Source organism: Cnephaeus nilssonii, assembly GCF_951640355.1.
Source record: "Cnephaeus nilssonii genome assembly, chromosome: 20".
NCBI lineage: Eukaryota > Metazoa > Chordata > Mammalia > Chiroptera > Vespertilionidae > Cnephaeus > Cnephaeus nilssonii.
Window position 1 is genome coordinate 47,605,205 of NC_137091.1, and position 16,578 is coordinate 47,621,782.

At 45.9% G+C, this 16,578-nt stretch overlaps 1 protein-coding gene across 1 annotated transcript in view; it reads left to right on the top strand.

Annotated features, from left to right (window-relative positions):
* The first annotated feature begins 7,639 nt into the window (after nt 1-7,639).
* LOC307116665 (uncharacterized protein) overlaps nt 7,640-16,578 on the top strand; it is a 130,136-nt gene continuing 121,197 nt past the window's right edge. Inside the window, exon 1 of the mRNA XM_079800811.1 lies at nt 7,640-7,878. Within this exon, the coding sequence (XP_079656937.1) occupies nt 7,678-7,878 (201 nt within the window). The 5' untranslated portion in view covers nt 7,640-7,677. The remainder of the gene's footprint in view (nt 7,879-16,578) is intronic.

Consider the following 16,578-nt stretch of genomic DNA (forward strand, 5'->3'; position numbering starts at 1 on the left):
GTGCCTTGGTTGCGGGCACATCCCCGGTGAGGGGTGTGCAGGAGGCAGCTGATTGATGTTTCTCTCTCCTCGATGTTTCTAACTCTCTGTCCCTTTCCCTTCCACTTTGTAAAAAATCAATAAAATATATATATATATATATATTTTTTAAATACAGAAATGAAGTAGGTTCCCCAAGTTTACACCACAGACAAGTGTCAGATTCAAGGGGCTGGATTTTAACCATTATTTTCTCCAGCGTCAGACACAGTCTCTACCACTGATGAGCACCTTCACTGGAGCAGGTACAGGGTGAGGACCAGGGTGGCTCAGCTGCAGCTCCTGTTTCCATGGTTGCAGTTATGCGTTTCCTCCCATTCCCTTTACATCTCAGGGCACTTACCCTGGGCCTCCCTCCCTGTGTTCAGGGCAACGCTGTTATTTGTCACCTTCAGCAGTGTCTCCGATGGAACCTTCTCTGAGACTTGGCAACAGTTTAACTGCCTTCCCTTTGATCCCAGATTGGAGTTTTAACCCTCAGGAGACCTCAGTCATTCGGGCTGGGTCTCTGCACCTTCACCCACATTTGGGGTGTCAGGCCGTGATCCCATCCACTGGGATGAATTTCATGCCTCAGACTTTGCAAGTGCTGTTTGTGGCATTGACGTTCACTCTTGAGAAGAGAGGACAACTGGACATGAATTCATTCTGGGGCACTGGGACCACACTTTATAGTTTATGCTATTGAGCTGACTCGGGGATAAAGGTTGTCAAAGCCAGAAACCAACCCGGTGATTTGAGGGTTGTAGCTTTGAGCCATTTGACATCAGTGTAACTTTTAGAAAGATTAAGGACCTGGAGATTGAGTCCAGCCACAAGGTCAGTAATTCCATAAATGGTGCATTTATCATGAAGCCTCAATAACAACTCTGGATGCCAAAGTATAGGTGAGCTTCCTGATTGGCAATACTCGTGAGCACCTGAGCACCATCACATGGTGGCTGGGAGGAGCTAATGCTCCATGAAAGAGTCACATGTTCAACTAGTGGCCCAGTGCACGAAATTCGTGCACAGGGGGGTGGTGTCCCTCAGCCCGGCCTGCACCCTCTCCAATCTGGGACCCCTCTAAGGATGTCCTACTACCGGTTTACAGGGATCAGGCCTAAACCGGCAGTCGGACATTCCTCTCGCAATCTGGGACTGCTAACTCCTAATTGCTCACCTGCCTGATTGCCCCTAACCACTCTGCCTGGCAGCCTACTCACCCCCAACTGCCCCCCGCTGTTGGCCTGCTTACCCCCAAGTTCCCCCCCCCGGCCAGCCTGATCACCCCCAACTGCTCCCCATGCCCGCGTGCTCGCCCCCAGCTGCCCCCCCTGCTGGCCTGCTTGCCCCCACCTGCCCTCCCCACTGGCCTGCTCGCCCCCAACTGCCGTCCCATCCTGGCCTGATCACCCACAACTGCCCTCCCCTCTTGGCTTCTAACTGCCTCTACTTCAGCCCCGCCACCATGGCTTTGTCCAGAAGAATGTGGTGGAAGGTCTCCTGGAAGGTCTCCCAGTCTAATTAGCATATTACCCTTTTATTAGTATAGATAGAGGCCTGGTGCACCAGTGGGGCCGGCTGGTTTGAAGGGTGTCCTGGATCAGAGTGGGGGTTCCCTTGGGGCGTGGGGCAGCCTGGGTGAGGGGCCTGTAGTGGTTTGCAGGCCAGCTGCATCCCCATGGGGTGAGGGTCCCCACTGGGGTGGGCATGGCCAGCCTGGGTGAGGGGCTGATGGCTGTTTGCAGGCTGGCCAAGCCCCCAGCGGGGACCCTCACCCCATAGGGGTGTGGCTAGCCTGGGTAAGAGGCTGAGGGCCGTTTTCAGGCTGGCCATGCCCCCTGGCGACCCAGGCTCCTAGCCCCTCCTTCAGCCGTGGCCAGGGCGGGCTGAAAGCTTGGCTTCCTCCATCGCCGGGGCAACCCAAGCCTCCTGCTCACTCTAGCTCCATGGCTGCCGCCATCTTTGTCGGGTTAATTTGCATACTCACTCCTGATTGGCTGGTGGGCATAGCGGAGTGATGGACAATTTGCGTGTTTCTCTTTTATTACTGTAGATACCAAATGGCCTTCGTGTCTGGCCTTTTTGGATACAAAAATAAGAACTTTAAAGATACGATTTTATTTTTTTTCTGATTTCTATTGTTTCTGTCGAGGGTAATCTATCTGTTGTCTCTGGATACTTTTAGAGTTTTTTTTTGCATGTTTGTGTATTATGGTTTCAGTCTGATGGGTCTAGGTCAGTGGTTGGCAAACTCATTAGTCAATAGAGTCAAATATCAACAGTACAACGATTAAAATTTCTTTTGAGAGCCAAATTTTTTAAACTTAAACTTCTAACGTCACTTCTTAAAAATAGACTCGCCCAGGCCATGGTATTTTGTGGAAGAGCCACACTCAAGGGGCCAAAGAGCCGTATGTGGCTCGTGAGCTGCAGTTTGCCAACCACTGGTCTAGGTATAGACTTTTAGCTCAGAATTAGTTGGGATTTCTGAATCTGAGGTGTTGGAATTTTTTTTAAAATATGTTTTTATTGATTTTACAGAAAGGAAGGGAGAGAGATAGAGATAGAAACATTGATGAGAGAGAAACATCGATGGCCTATCTCCTGCATGCCCCCTCCTGGGGATGGAGCCTGAAACCCTGTCATGTGCCCTGGCCCAGAATTGAACTGTGACCTCCTGGTTTGTGGGCTGACACTCAACCACTGTGTGTTGAATGTTTAATCAGTACTGAAATTTTTCAGCTTTTAGATGTTTGAATATTGCTTCTCCACTACTGTTTTCTCTTTCAGAAACTATAAGTAGGCATAACATTATTAGATCTTTTGATGTTATATTTATTAACCTCTTTCTTACTTTTTCCTCCTCTTCTCTCTCTGCTACATTTCTGTAATTTTTTCAGTTTTTTTTTAATATATTTTATTGATTTATTACAGTGAGGAAGAGAGAAGGATAGAGAGTTAGAAACATCGATGAGAGAGAAACATCGACGAGCTGCCTCTTGCACACCCCCTACTGGGGATGTGCCCGCAACCAAGGTACATGCCCTTGACCGGAATCGAACCTGGGACCTTTCAGTCCGAAGGCCGACGCTCTATCCACTGAGCCAAACCGGTTTCGGCCATTTTTTCAGTTTTATAATCCATTTCACTACATTATATGGAATATACTGCTCAGATGTTTATTAATATGTATATTTGTATATATTTATTTATTATAAAGTTACCCCCAAATCTTCCTAATCAAATATAACCTTTTTGCTTTAGACATATCTTGTATAATTTCTGTTTTTACACTTGTTAAAAAAACTTGTCACCCTGGCCAGTTTGGCTCAGTGGATAGAGCGTCGGCCTGCGGACTCAAGGGTCCCAGGTTTGGTTCCGGTCGGGCGCATGTGTCTTTGTTGCGGGCACATCCCCAGTGGGGGGGATGCAGGAGGCAGCTGATTGATGTTTCTGACTCTCTATCCCTCTCCCTTCCTCTCTGTAAAAAAAAATCAATAAAATAAAATACACTTTTTTAAAAAAACTTGTCTTTTATGATATCCCTTATGTGTGGAATCTAATGAACAAAATAAACTGACCAACAAAATAGAACCAGTAGCATGGACATATGGAACAAACTGAATAATGCCAGAGGGGAGGGGGATGTTGTGGTGACCCCCAGCCATAAAATTACTTTCATTGCTACTTCATAATTATAATTTTGCTACTGGTATGAATCATAGTGTAAATATCTGTGTTTTCTGATGGTCTTAGGCGACCCCTGTGAAAGGGTCCTTCGACCCCCAAAGGGGTCGCGACCCACAGGTTGAGAACCGCTGCACTACTGTTCTTCCCATGTTCAAGTCACCCTGAATAGGTTCATCTCCCTGCAGTTCCCTCCGAGTCTATTTGAAATTATTAAAGGTAGCAATCACAGGATAAAGGGTCACAAGTACACATGTCCATTGATACATTGCTAATACATAATCATGCTGTTTAATCCCACCCACTTAAAATTACTTATTAATCCCTCCCACCCTAAAATTACTTAGGATTATATATATCTCCCCTATTCATTAAAGTGATTACACAAAGAAATAGAAACTGCAGTTTTCCACAGACCCATTTGATAGCATTCTACAATCTGAAACAACAAAGATACACTTATTTTGTTGTGCTGTGTGTTTAATGTTTGATGGTAAATCCAATGAATGTCGTTAAAAGCATACTTTTTAAAAAAAAGTTTATTATTTTGTGTGAGAAAAGGTATGGAATTTGCTCACTCTACTAATATGACCTACAAACCCACATTCCTTGCCTTGTGGCAATTTGGAGAACAGGTATTTTAGAGCACTTCTAGAAATTAAAAGGAACAAAAGCCTACCGTATTTTCCGGCGTATAAGACCCCCGACTTTTGAGAAGATTTTCCTGGGTTAAAAAGTCGTCTTATACGCTGGAACATACGGTACTCCGCCACTGGGCGGGGGCCGGGGGGAGAAATGGCTTGTAAATTCTAGATGTGGTGTTTCGTGTTTATGTAGGAATATTGTATTTGTCCTGATGTTATTTGTGTATATATAGGGTAATTGGGAAGAGGTGCTAAACTATATATCTATATATATATCTATATATCTATATCTATCTATCTATCTATCTATCTATCTATCTATATATATATATATATATATATATGGGATTTTGCTTCCAAAATATATTTGAGAAGAGTATACAGATGCAGGCTATGTGGTAAAAATAAGAACAACATCCCTCATGTACCTTTTATATTCATAAAAGAAGTTGACATCATGTTAAACCGGACTGTGTTATTACTGGAATTGCTGCCATTGGTGGACGTGGCTGTGGAGTTCCGCTGGGAGGAGTGGCAGCTCCTGGACCCTGCTCACAAAGACCCGTATTGGGATGTGAGGTTGGAGAACTATAACAATCTGGTTTCACTGGGTAAGGAGAGCTCCCTGTGTCGTTAGAGGTGCCGGGTCACTGGCCTTTGCTCTAACATTTGCTGAAAGTTTTGTAGTCACTGTGGTCATCTGGAGGTCAGACTTTCAGCCCCCTTCTGGCCCCTAACGAAAGGGTATAATCTCCTGTATCCTGAAAGAGAACTTACTTTGCATACAAGAAATTCTTTTGTCTCTAAAATGTCATGTTTCCCATCTTCACATACGACAAGTCACCCTATCTAGGTCTTCTATGAACGGGGTATCACACTACCAAGCTAGATGCGCTGTCCACGTTGCAACATGGAGAAGAACCGTGGATAATAAAGAATGAAATCTCTACTAGAAGCAGATCAGGTGAGTGAGTGAGAACCAGCAAGAGAGTGGCCATAGAAATCATATTCTAGTCATTAAGAGATGGGATCTGGCCCTAACCGGTTTGGCTCAGTGGATAGAGTGTCAGCCTGCGAACTGAAGGGTCCCAGGTTCGATTCCGGTCAGTACCTTGGTTGCGGGCACATCCCCAGTAGGGGGTGTGCAGGAGGCAGCTGATTGATGTTTCTTTCTCATCGATGTTTCTAACTCTCTATCCCTCTTCCTTCCTCTCTGTAAAAAATCAATAAAATATATTTTTTTACAAAAAGAGAGATGGGATCTGCCCTGGCTACTTTGTTGGGCATTGTCCCTTGCACCAAAAGGTTGCCAGTTCAATTCTGGGTCAGGGCACCTGCCTGAATTGTGGGCTTGATCCTAAGTTGGGGGTGTACAGGAGGCACCCAATTGATGTTTCACTCTCACATCAATGTCTCTCTCTTTCTCTGTCTCTGTCTCTGCGTGTGTCCCTCTTTCATCTCTCTCTAAAAATCAATGTAAAATATTTTTTTAAATATTTTTATATTTTTTTGTGTGTTTTTTTTTTTAATTTCAGATAGAGGAAAGGAGAGGGAGAGAGAGATAGAAATATCAATGATGAGAGAGAATCATCAATCGGCTGCCTCCTGCATGCCCTCCTACTGGGAATCGAGCCCACAACTGAGGCATGTGCCCTGACTGGGAATCGAACCTTGACCTCTAGGTTTATGGGTTGATTCTCAAACTACTATGTCACATGGCCGGGCAATAAAAATATATATATATATTTTTATTTAAAAGAGAGAGAAGGGTCACAGCTTTGAGGGTGTCCAAGGCTAGGTAAACCGCTCCTCCACATGTGGATTTCCTGAGATGAGAATTCTTTGTGGGTGTTTTTGCTTTAAATATACTCCTTGTTGCCCAGCTGGCATGGCTCAGTGATTGAGTGTCGACCTTTGAACCAGGAGGTGATGGTTTGATTCCCGGTCAAGGCACATGCCTGAGTTATGGACTCAATCCCCAATGTGGGGCCATGCAGGAGGCAGCCAATTGATAATTTTCATTGCTTCAAAACGTATGTACTGATTATCTCATCTGTTTCACTGGTCTGTGTTGTTCAGCAGTTAATAAAGAAATGTGTTCCCAACAAGTCTCGTTTAAAGGCTTTATTGAAAGAGGAGCCAATATTTCAAAAAGAAAACATTCTGTTATAGTAAATTATTACGTGACAGGTGCTGTGGAGATATAAAATGAGCAGCACTCGTCCTAGCTGGTTTGGCTCAGTGGGTAGAGCATTGGCCTGCAGACTGAAAGGTCCCAGATTCTATTCCAGTCAAGGGCATGTACCTTGGTTATGGGCACATCCCCAGTGGGGAGTATGCAGGATTCAGCTGATCGATGTTTCTCTCTCGTCGATGTTTCTAACTCTCTATCCCTCTCCCTTCCTCTCTGTAAAAAATCAATGAAATATATATTTTTTAAAAAAGAAGTTGCTGGTTAGATTCCAGGTCAGGGCACATCCTGTTGCTGGCTCAATCCTCATTAGGGGACATGCATGAGGGAGCCTGTAGATATTTCCTCATTATTGATTTTTTTTTACAGAGAGGAAGGGAGAGGGATAGAGAGTTAGAAACATCCATGAGAGGGAAACACCTATCAGCTGCCTCCTGCACGCCCCCTACAGGGGATGTGCCCGCAACCAAGGTGCATGCCCTTGACCGGAATCGAACCCAGGACCCTTCAGTCCGCAGGCTGACGCTCCATCCACTGAGCCAAACCGGCTAGGGCAATAAAATATATATATTTTAAAACATCAGTGATGCTGAAACCGGTTTGGCTCAGTGGATAGAGCGTCGGTCTGCGGACTGGAAGGTCCCAGGTTCGATTCCGGTCGGGGGCATGTACATTGGTTGCGGGCACGTCCCCCGGTGAGGGGTGTGCAGGAGGCAGCTGGTCGATGTCTCTCTCGTGGATGTTTCTAGCTCTCTATCCCTCTCCCTTCCTCTCTGTGAAAAATCAATAAAATATATATTTAAAAAAAACACACACACATCAGTGATGAGAACCATTGATTGGCTGCCTCCTGCACGCCCCCTTCTGGGGATCGAGCCCACAACCTTTGCATGTGCCCTTCACCAGAATCGAACCCGGGACCCTTCTGCCTGCAGGCTGACGCCCTATCCACTGGGCCAAACCAGCCTGGGCCGGAGGCCGGCTCAGCCAATGGGGTGGGAAAAGGCGGCTCCAGGGGAGCTCCACGCGCAGGGGCGGGCCTCCCAGCGCTCCCCACGGCGGGCGTGTTGTCTCCGCCCGGCCTCCGCTCAGCGCCAGGCCCAGGCTCCAGGGCGCCGGGTCCCGGTGGAGATGCCCCCACAGAGAAGGCGCGAGAGTCGGGGTGCACACGGCACACGCGCGGGTGTGAAGCTCGGGGTCCCCACCCGGGTGACCGGCTCCAGGGCCCGGACAGGCACCGCCATTCCCGCGGCGGCCGCTTCTCCCGCCGCTGCCCCCGGGCTCCGCGCACACAGTCCGATGGCGGCGCCCGCCCAGAGGCGCGGGGCTGAGGTGAGTGCGCGTCCCCCGGGCGCCCACCGCCTCCTCACACCGAACAGGACCGCCCGGGTGCGGGCGCCTGTCGCGTCCTGCAGCTCAGTCCGCGTGGAGGACGGTGAGGAAGGCGGAGGGGAGAGGAGCGTTGTGGCTTCTGAGGCACAGCCAGTGCAGGGCGGAGAGGACAGGGCTGACTGGCATCTGAGGTTCCCTGAGGGTGTGGGCTGTGAGGATTGGCGGACAGATCAGAGGCTGCAGGGAGGACGTCACAGCCTCATTGGGGCTTTCCCGGCTGTGGGGTCCATCAGAGGCCTGGGGTGGTCCTGGACCCGGCTGGGAGACAAGCTTCTCTACATGCCATGTGCCAAGTTCATGGGTGAGTCCAGCGAGGTCCAGTGGCATTGGAGCAGGAAGGGCGCAGAGCTGAGGGAGTGAACCTGGGACTGAAGATGGGAAGGGGTTAAAGGTTACGCAGTGGTGTGCACATCTGGAGGAAGTGTGAGCTGATGGTCCCCGGGACCTGGTGTGGGGACTTAAAGGCGAAGCATAAACCCAGGCTTGGCTGTGTCTTGGAGGCATGATCTGGGAGACGGGGGTGGTATTGCTGGGCAGGAAGGCATGGTCCAGAGCTTACATGGCATTGTATGCTGTCTCCCCGCCCCCCCCCCCTGCCCCTCCTTCCCTTCCCGCCCCACTCAGTTGCTGTAGCTGAGGGCAGTCACAGTGAGTAATGGGACTGTGATGAGAGAGCATTAGGGCCTGGTGTCCACACTCTAATGGGGAGCCCTGGGGGAGGCTGAGCAGGGGAAGATGTGTAAGGAGTAGGATTGTGGGTTCTCAGAATGACTGTTCCGGTTTTGAAACTGGACCACCAATGGGTCCGGGCTGCCTGTCACTACTTGAGCCAATTCAGCAGAGACAGGGTTGAATCATATGAGCGTTTGTTCCAATCCTGCGGACAGTATGGGAGGGCAGCAGGTGATCCCCCAGATCTGCTCTGCCTCTCCCCATAAGCCAGCTGCTCACGTGGGGTGTGAGGACAAAGATTTCGGGGGGAAGTAGGCAAAAGGAATCAGAATGGGTATAGTGGTTGCAGATTTCAGGCAGTGTGGACTGGGTGTTTGCAAAAGAAGGGTGCCATTAGAACGTCATTGTTTCATTTCTGCAACAAAGTGGTTTATCTTTCCGTGGTGATAGGCAGCCCCTCGGTGAGGAGGATGGGCTGCATTTCCTGGCGAGCTCCCGGGACCCTGGTACAGCTCCCAGCCAGGGCAGAGTGCTTTGTTCAATGAGAACAAAACAATCACGGTTAACAGAGCATGCTTCATATCTCTTACTAATATTTCTTATGACTGATAGCTAGTCCTCAGTATTCTATTTCTGCCCCCTTCATTTCCCCGCTGCTAGTTCTGTCATCTCCTATCTATGAGAATAGTTTTTAGATGAAAAAATCTCACCCTGCTGGGTTGCCTTTGCTTCTGCCTTAAAAGCAATTCGTGGGGATGGAATACAGGGAATGCAGGGTTTAAAAAGAGGAAGACACCGAATACAGTGGCAAGCAATCAGACTACAAAAAAATAAAACAGGAGAAAAATGAAAAAGAATTCCCGTGACCCAGGCAGACTGGGTAGCCAGGAAGTTAAAGCCAAAACACCCTTCTGGGTGTTTTACCTTGGAGATGGTTTCCCTAATTTGTTGAATGTTGTTTTCTATCCATTGTGGATTGTCAGAAAGGTTAAAGCACATTCCTTTAAATTCCTTGCAACCGTGGTTATGCCGTGACAGCAAACAATCTATTGCTGTGCCCAATTCGTTAGAACTCAGTTCTTTTTTCTTTTTTTAAAAATATATTTTATTGATTTTTTTACAGAGAGGAAGGGAGAGGGATAGAGAGCCAGAAACATCGATGAGAGAGAAACATCGATCAGCTGCCTCCTGCACACCCCCCACTGGGGATGTGCCCGAAACCAAGGTACATGCCCTTGACCGGAATCGAACCTGGGACCCTTGAGTCCTCAGGCCGATGCTCTATCCACTGAGCCAAACCAGCCAGGGCTAGAACCCAGTTCTTGATTTATCCCCAGTATAGCCCTGGAGGTGGCATTCGGGGCTTTTCCCATGCCACAAGCCAGCCGGGTCACGTCTACATTAGGGGAGCCTACCCTTACCGGCATAACAGACACGGTTAAAGCAAAACATGCAGCAGGGCGCCCAGGGGAGATGGTCATCAACAGTCTGGTGCCACGGCCCTGATTCGGTCTGAGACCCTGTGGTGTTTCTGAGGCCTCGAGACAGTCAGTGGTCCTAAGGAACAGGCCCCCTGGTGCTGTTGGCAGGGCTGCATGAGTGAACAGTTATCCCATGGAAGAGAAACCAGCTAGCCAGCAGCTTCGTGTGCCCATCACTATAAGGGAGGGCAACGTTAGACAAATAATTCATGTTGTGCCCTAACCGGTTTGGCTCAGTGGATAGAGCATCGGCCTGCAGACTGAAAGTGAAAGATGAAACAGAGTGCCGGAGACCATGGGATACCAGGACACAGGCTTTATTGGAGATCACCTTTCTTGCTCAGAGTAACTTCTTTCTTTCTTTTTATCTTTCTTTCTCTTCTCCATCTCATCACATGCACCATGATGAAAGATTAAATAGAGGGCCGGAGACCATGGGATACCAGGACACAGGCTTTATTGGCGATCACCCTGCCTGCCGCCTTCCAGAGGGAGAAAGGGGAGGGAGGGGGAGAGAGAGAGAGAGAGAGAGAGAGAGAGAGAGAGAGAGAGAGAGAGAGAGAGAGAGAGAGCTTGCCTGGGTGAGAGTGCCTTTTAAGGGGAGGAAGAGGGGACGGGACTTAGGGCACTCAGCACACACTGATTGGTGGTTTCATGTAAGGCACATGGTTAGGGGCCTAGGGATTTAGGAACTGGGGGCTTAGGGTATATGGCAGGTGCTGATTGGTGGTTCAATGTACAGTCCATATAAGGTGTTCAGGAATGTCCGGCTGCAGGTGGAGTTTACGTCATACTCCGTCCATCAGTTGGGGGAAGGGAGGATCTATCAGAAAGGTCCCAGGTTCGATTCCGGTCAAGGGCATATACCTTGGTTGCAGGCACATCCCCAGTAGGGGGTGTGCAGGAGGCAGCTGATGGATGTTTCTCTCTCCTTGATGTTTCTAACTCTCTATCCCTCTCCATTCCTCTCTGTAAAAAATCAATAAAGTATATTTTAAAAAATAAAAGTAATAATTCATGTTGTAGTTAGAGATACTGAAAGACAGTAACTAGAACACCCAGTAAACGTCAGACCTGCACCCCGGGAAGCCACTGCAGCAACCTTTAGAGAACACATCCCTGCATCCTTTTCCCAGACAGTGGGTCCCCGCCTGTGACTTCCCAAAGTGAATAAGATAATTCTTTATATCAGTAATAGGTGTCCTGACTCCCACTGGGCAGGATGTAAAGGCACATTCTCCATAGGTTCATCCATTGCCGGCTTCAGGGCAGTTGGAGTGTCTGTCTAAACGCCTATCACAGTGTCAATGGTCTCCATTCTGACAGGTTGGCGTGACCTTTGAGGACATTGTCCTGTACTTCTCCAGGGAGGAATGGAGCCTCCTTGATGAGGGTCAGAGACAGCTGTACCTGAATGTGATGCTGGAGAACTTTGAACTTCTATCCTCCCTGGGTAAGACCCTCCTCTCACCAGTGACCTGGACTGGGCTTTGCATTTCCCCAGGCCCTTATCCCAGGTGCGCTCTGTCCTCACATATGGACGGTGGGCACTGCATGTTTTCCAGTTTCCTGGGTAGTTGCTGTCCTTTGCTTGCACTGCTGGCTGCTCTCTGTGCAGCCCCAGTACCTGCTGCACTGAACTCACAGGGAAGAATATGTGGTTGGTAGGGTGCCAGGGAGCCTAACGGATTCCACCTTGATTAGGGAGGAAAAGCATTTTTTATATTCCTGTTGGCCATTTGTGCATAATCTTTGTAATATTGTCACTACATCCTTAGCTCATTTTTTTTTTTAATCCGGATTTTTTGGCTAATGTGTCTTTTGAATACCTTCTATATTTTACATGTTAATTCTTTATTACATATCACGTTGTTTTGCAGGTGCTTAATTATGCTTTGTAGATATTTCGGGGGGTTGTGTGTTTTTTGTTTTTTAAGCAAATTCAATGTTTTTGGCAACATTAGGGGACATGCATGAGGGAGCCTGTAGATGTTTCCCCTCTCATTGATGCTTCTATCTATCTCTTCTCCTCACTTCCTCTCTCTATAAAAATTAATTAAAAGATATTTTTAAAGAAAAGTTGACTTGAGTTAGTGTGGCCACTTTTCCAGCAGGCTTAGATATTGTTTACCACTGTCAACTTAAGAAATATTCAGACCTGTAAAGAATTTTTGTGAGTTTATATGAGCCAAACTGTCCCCAATTGGTAGGAAGCAAAATCTTAAGGCATTGAGGTAATGCACCAGAGAATGGTAGTTTTGCATCTTAATTGATACATTACAATGAAAAGAGGCTGCTTAAGAGGGTTACAGGAAATTCATTGCTGATAGATTAGGGAGGAAGAAGAAAGCAAAGCAGGAAAACCTCTGGGATTGGATAAAAAAATAAAATGATAAATCTTTTCTCTTTTCTTAAATATATTTTATTGATTTGTTACAGAGAGGAAGGGAGAGGGATAGAGAGTTAGAAACATCGATGAGAGAGAAACATCGATCAGCTGCCTCCTGCACACCCCCTACTGGGGATGTGCCCACAACCAAGGTACATGCCCTTGACCGGAATCGAACCTGGGACCCTTCAGTCTGTAGGCCTTGTGGTCTTTTTTGTGTGATTTGATCATTTTGTATAGTGGTTTGACTCCTATCTCTTTTGTATATCTATCACACAGGTTTTTGCTTATGTTTCCAAGAAACTTAACACAAAAGAACGCATACCCTTTACCGTCTATTTTATCCCGGTCACACCTTCAGTTGAATACAAAAATGCTACCCTTTGACTCTCCACCAAACTCCTTTATAGGTTTGATGAGAGAGAATCAAATCAACTGTCTCAGTTCACAGGTTTTCATATTGTGTATCTATTAAGGTATGCAACATTATCTTCATCATTTGTAGTAGTGTTAATTTTTAACATTTATAATAGAGTTATATAATGCACTTTTTACCAATGCAGTGTTACAGCAATGTGAATTTTATTCCATTCTCATCTTTACCAGTGAGATTTATACTTTCTATGTATTGGTGTGTCTATTTAGTATTAGTTTTTCATCTTTTAGAACTTTTTTTGGCATTTCTAACAAGTCAGGTGGTGTGGTAGTGAGCTTCCTTGGCTTTTTTGTGGGAAATTATTCCTTCCTCTTTGTGAAGAACAGGGTTTCTGGCCCAGCCAGCATGGCTCAGTGGTTGAGCATTGACCCCTGAACCAGGAGGTCACAGTTCAATTCCCGGTCGGGGCACATGCCCGGGTTTCGGGCTTGATCCCCATTGTGGGTTGTGCAGGAGGCAACCGATCATTGATTCTCTCTCATCATTGATGTTTCTTTTTCTCCCTCTCCCTTCCTCTCTCTAAAATCAATAAAAATATATTTTTAAAAAAGAACAGGGTTTCTGGGTAAAGCATTGATGATTATCATTTTGAGTTTTTAACATATCATTGTATTTTATCCAAGACTGCAAGGTTTCTTCAGAGAAATCTACTTATACCCTTATTTGGGTGTTCCTCTGTGTGGAAGGAGTTACTATTTTCTTTGTGCTTTTACAATTCTCTTTGCCTTTGTTTTTCTGATACTTTCATTATATAGAGGCCTGGTGCACAAAATTTGTGCATGGGGTAGGAGGTGTGTATCCCTCAGCCCAGCCTGCACCTTTTTTTTTTTTTCCCCCTAATCTAGTGCTTTTATTATTTATGTATGTATGTATGTATGTATGTATGTATGTATGTATGTATTTTTTCCAGCCTGCACCTTCTCCAGTCTGGGACATCCCTCCCAAATTCAGGACTGCTGGCTCCCAACCGCTTGCCTGCCTGCCTGCCTGATTGCCCCCTAACCACTCCCTTGCCAGCCTGATTGATGCCTAACTGCTCCCATGCCGGCCCGATTGCCCCTAACTACCCTCCCATGCCGGCCTGGTCACCCCTAACTGTCCTCCCCTGCAGGCCTGGTCACTCCCAACTTCCCTCCCCTGCAGGCTTGGTTCCCCCCAACTTCCCTCCCCTGCAAGCCTGGTCGCCCCCCACTGCCCTCCCCTGCAGGCCTGATCCCTCCCAACTGCCCTCCCCTGCAGGCCTGGGCCCTCCCAACTGCCCTCGCCTGCAGGCCTGATTGCCCACAACTGCCCTCCCTTTTAGGCCTGGTCCCTCCCACCTGTCCTCCCCTGCTGGCCTGATTGCCCACAACTGCCCTCCCCTGCCGGCCATCTTGTGTCCACATGGTGGTGGCCATCTTGTGTGTTGGGAGTGATGGTCAATTTGCATATTACATCTTTATTATATAGGATGTCTTGGTGAAGTCCAGTTTGCATTGAATCTATACGGTGACCTATGAGAGTACATGCACTTAATTATTCACATCTTTTTTTTTTTTTAATTTATTTTCTACCCCTCATACTTCTTCTGTCCCTTTTCTCTCTGTTTCGCACTACCACACCCCCTACCCCACTACTCCTGTTTCCTGGGATTCTCATAATGCAAATATCGGTTATCTTGATGGTGTTACTTAACACATCACAGACCAGTAGTTTTATTGCTAGCTTTACCCAGTGGCCAGATAAGTTTCTATTGAATGCGTACAAAAAACGTTTTACATAAATGTTAAAGGCACCCTTTAAAATTAAATACCTATTGCATTTTGAAGTTATTGTTACATGTTCTTACAAGCTAATATCTATTTAAAGTATGATACTTTGTAAAGCACTGTGTAATATGAAGAAAATTCTCTTGATCTGTCCCCAATGTGTTTTAAATATACTTTGCTGTACTTTTAAAATTTATATTTTTCTTCTTTTTCTCTACAGGGATGATTTGATTTGATTTTACTTTTTTAAAACATGATTTTTATTTTATTTTGTTGTTGTTGTTAATCCTCACCCAAAGATATTTTTCCATTGTTTTTAAAATATATTTTACTGATTTTTTATAGAGAGGAAGGGAGAGGGATAGAGAGTTAGAAACATTGATGAGAGAGAAACATCGATCAGCTGCCTCCTGCACACCTCCTACTGGGGACCGGAAACCAATGTACATGCCCTTGATAGGAATTGAACCTTGGACGTTTCAGTCCGCAGGACGACGCTCTATCCACTGAGCCAAACCGGTTAGGGCTCCATTATTTTTTAGAGAGTGGTAGAGAGAGGGAAAGACAGAGAGAAACATGGACGTGAGAGAAACACATCGTTGGTTGCTTCCTGCACGAGCCCTGACCAGGGCTCGGGGAGGAGTTTGCAATCAAGGTACGTGCCCTTGTCCAGAATCGAACCCGGGACCCTTTGGTCCACCGGTGATGCTCTATTCACTGAGCCAAACCAGCCAGAGATATAGGGATGATTTTAAATTTTATGTCTTTGACATCACACATTCTTTCATGTCTCTTTTTAATACTCTTCATTGCATTTTTTCATTTCATTAGTTGTAATTGGTCAGCTGCAACATTTCTGTTTCTTTTTTCTTTTTTTTAATGATTTCTGTCTATTTGATACTGTCCTTTTGTTCCTGTATTGGTTTCACCGTTTCACCTTTGTGTTCTATTGTAGCTCATGGATGTTTTTAAAAGTAAATATTTTGGATTCTTTGTCAGGCTGTCTGTAGTTCAAGCATGTTAAAACTCAAAGGCTAGCACGGGCCAAATAAACAAGGTTTAAGTTTATGTGGACCACAAAAAAAACAAAAGCTTTAATTTTCATAGAAACGTAGGTTTATTTCGATAGAGACATGCTGAATACAAAGGGCTGAAATAAATGAGTCATCGTTAACATAAAATAATAGAACATTTTAATAAAAACTAGTATTTTTTCTTGAACATTAACTTACCAGACACTGAATAACTGCACAAATTAATAAGCGTCACGCAAATAAACCTATTTTTCTTGTTCTCCGAAAGCGAAATTATTTCCTGTTGTGCACACCAAACAAGTCAATACAAGACTAATGACGTGGCCATTGGCTGCTAAAATATTTGCTGCTAGTATTAGTGGAGAGAAATGGTGCGCCTGCACAGAAGGTGCGAAAGGGAAATGAATGCAACACAATTATAGTAATTCGTCATTAGTGAACGTTGTAGTTCGTTATTAATAACTATGTATAACAGGATATTATAAAATGTAAGTTAAGTTATGAAATTTTTATTAAGACATTTTTTACATATTGTTATATTGGCTTGCCCGCAAAAATATTCGCTGTGGGCTGCAATTTTGACATGCTTGCTGAAGATCATTTGTTTTTGTTTTTTGTTTTTTAATTTCTTTATTGATAAAGGTATTACATAGGTGTCTTTATCTCCCCATTACTCCCCCACCCCCACCCCCACTCATGCCCTCACCCCCCTGTTGTCTGTGTCCACTGGTTAGGCTTATATGCATGCAAACAAGTCCTTTGGTTGATCTCTCCCCCTTACTCCCACCCTCCCCTACCTTCCCTCTAAGATTTGATGGTCTGATTGGTGCTTCTCTGTCTCTGGATCTGTTTTTGTTCATCAGTTTATATTGTTCATTAT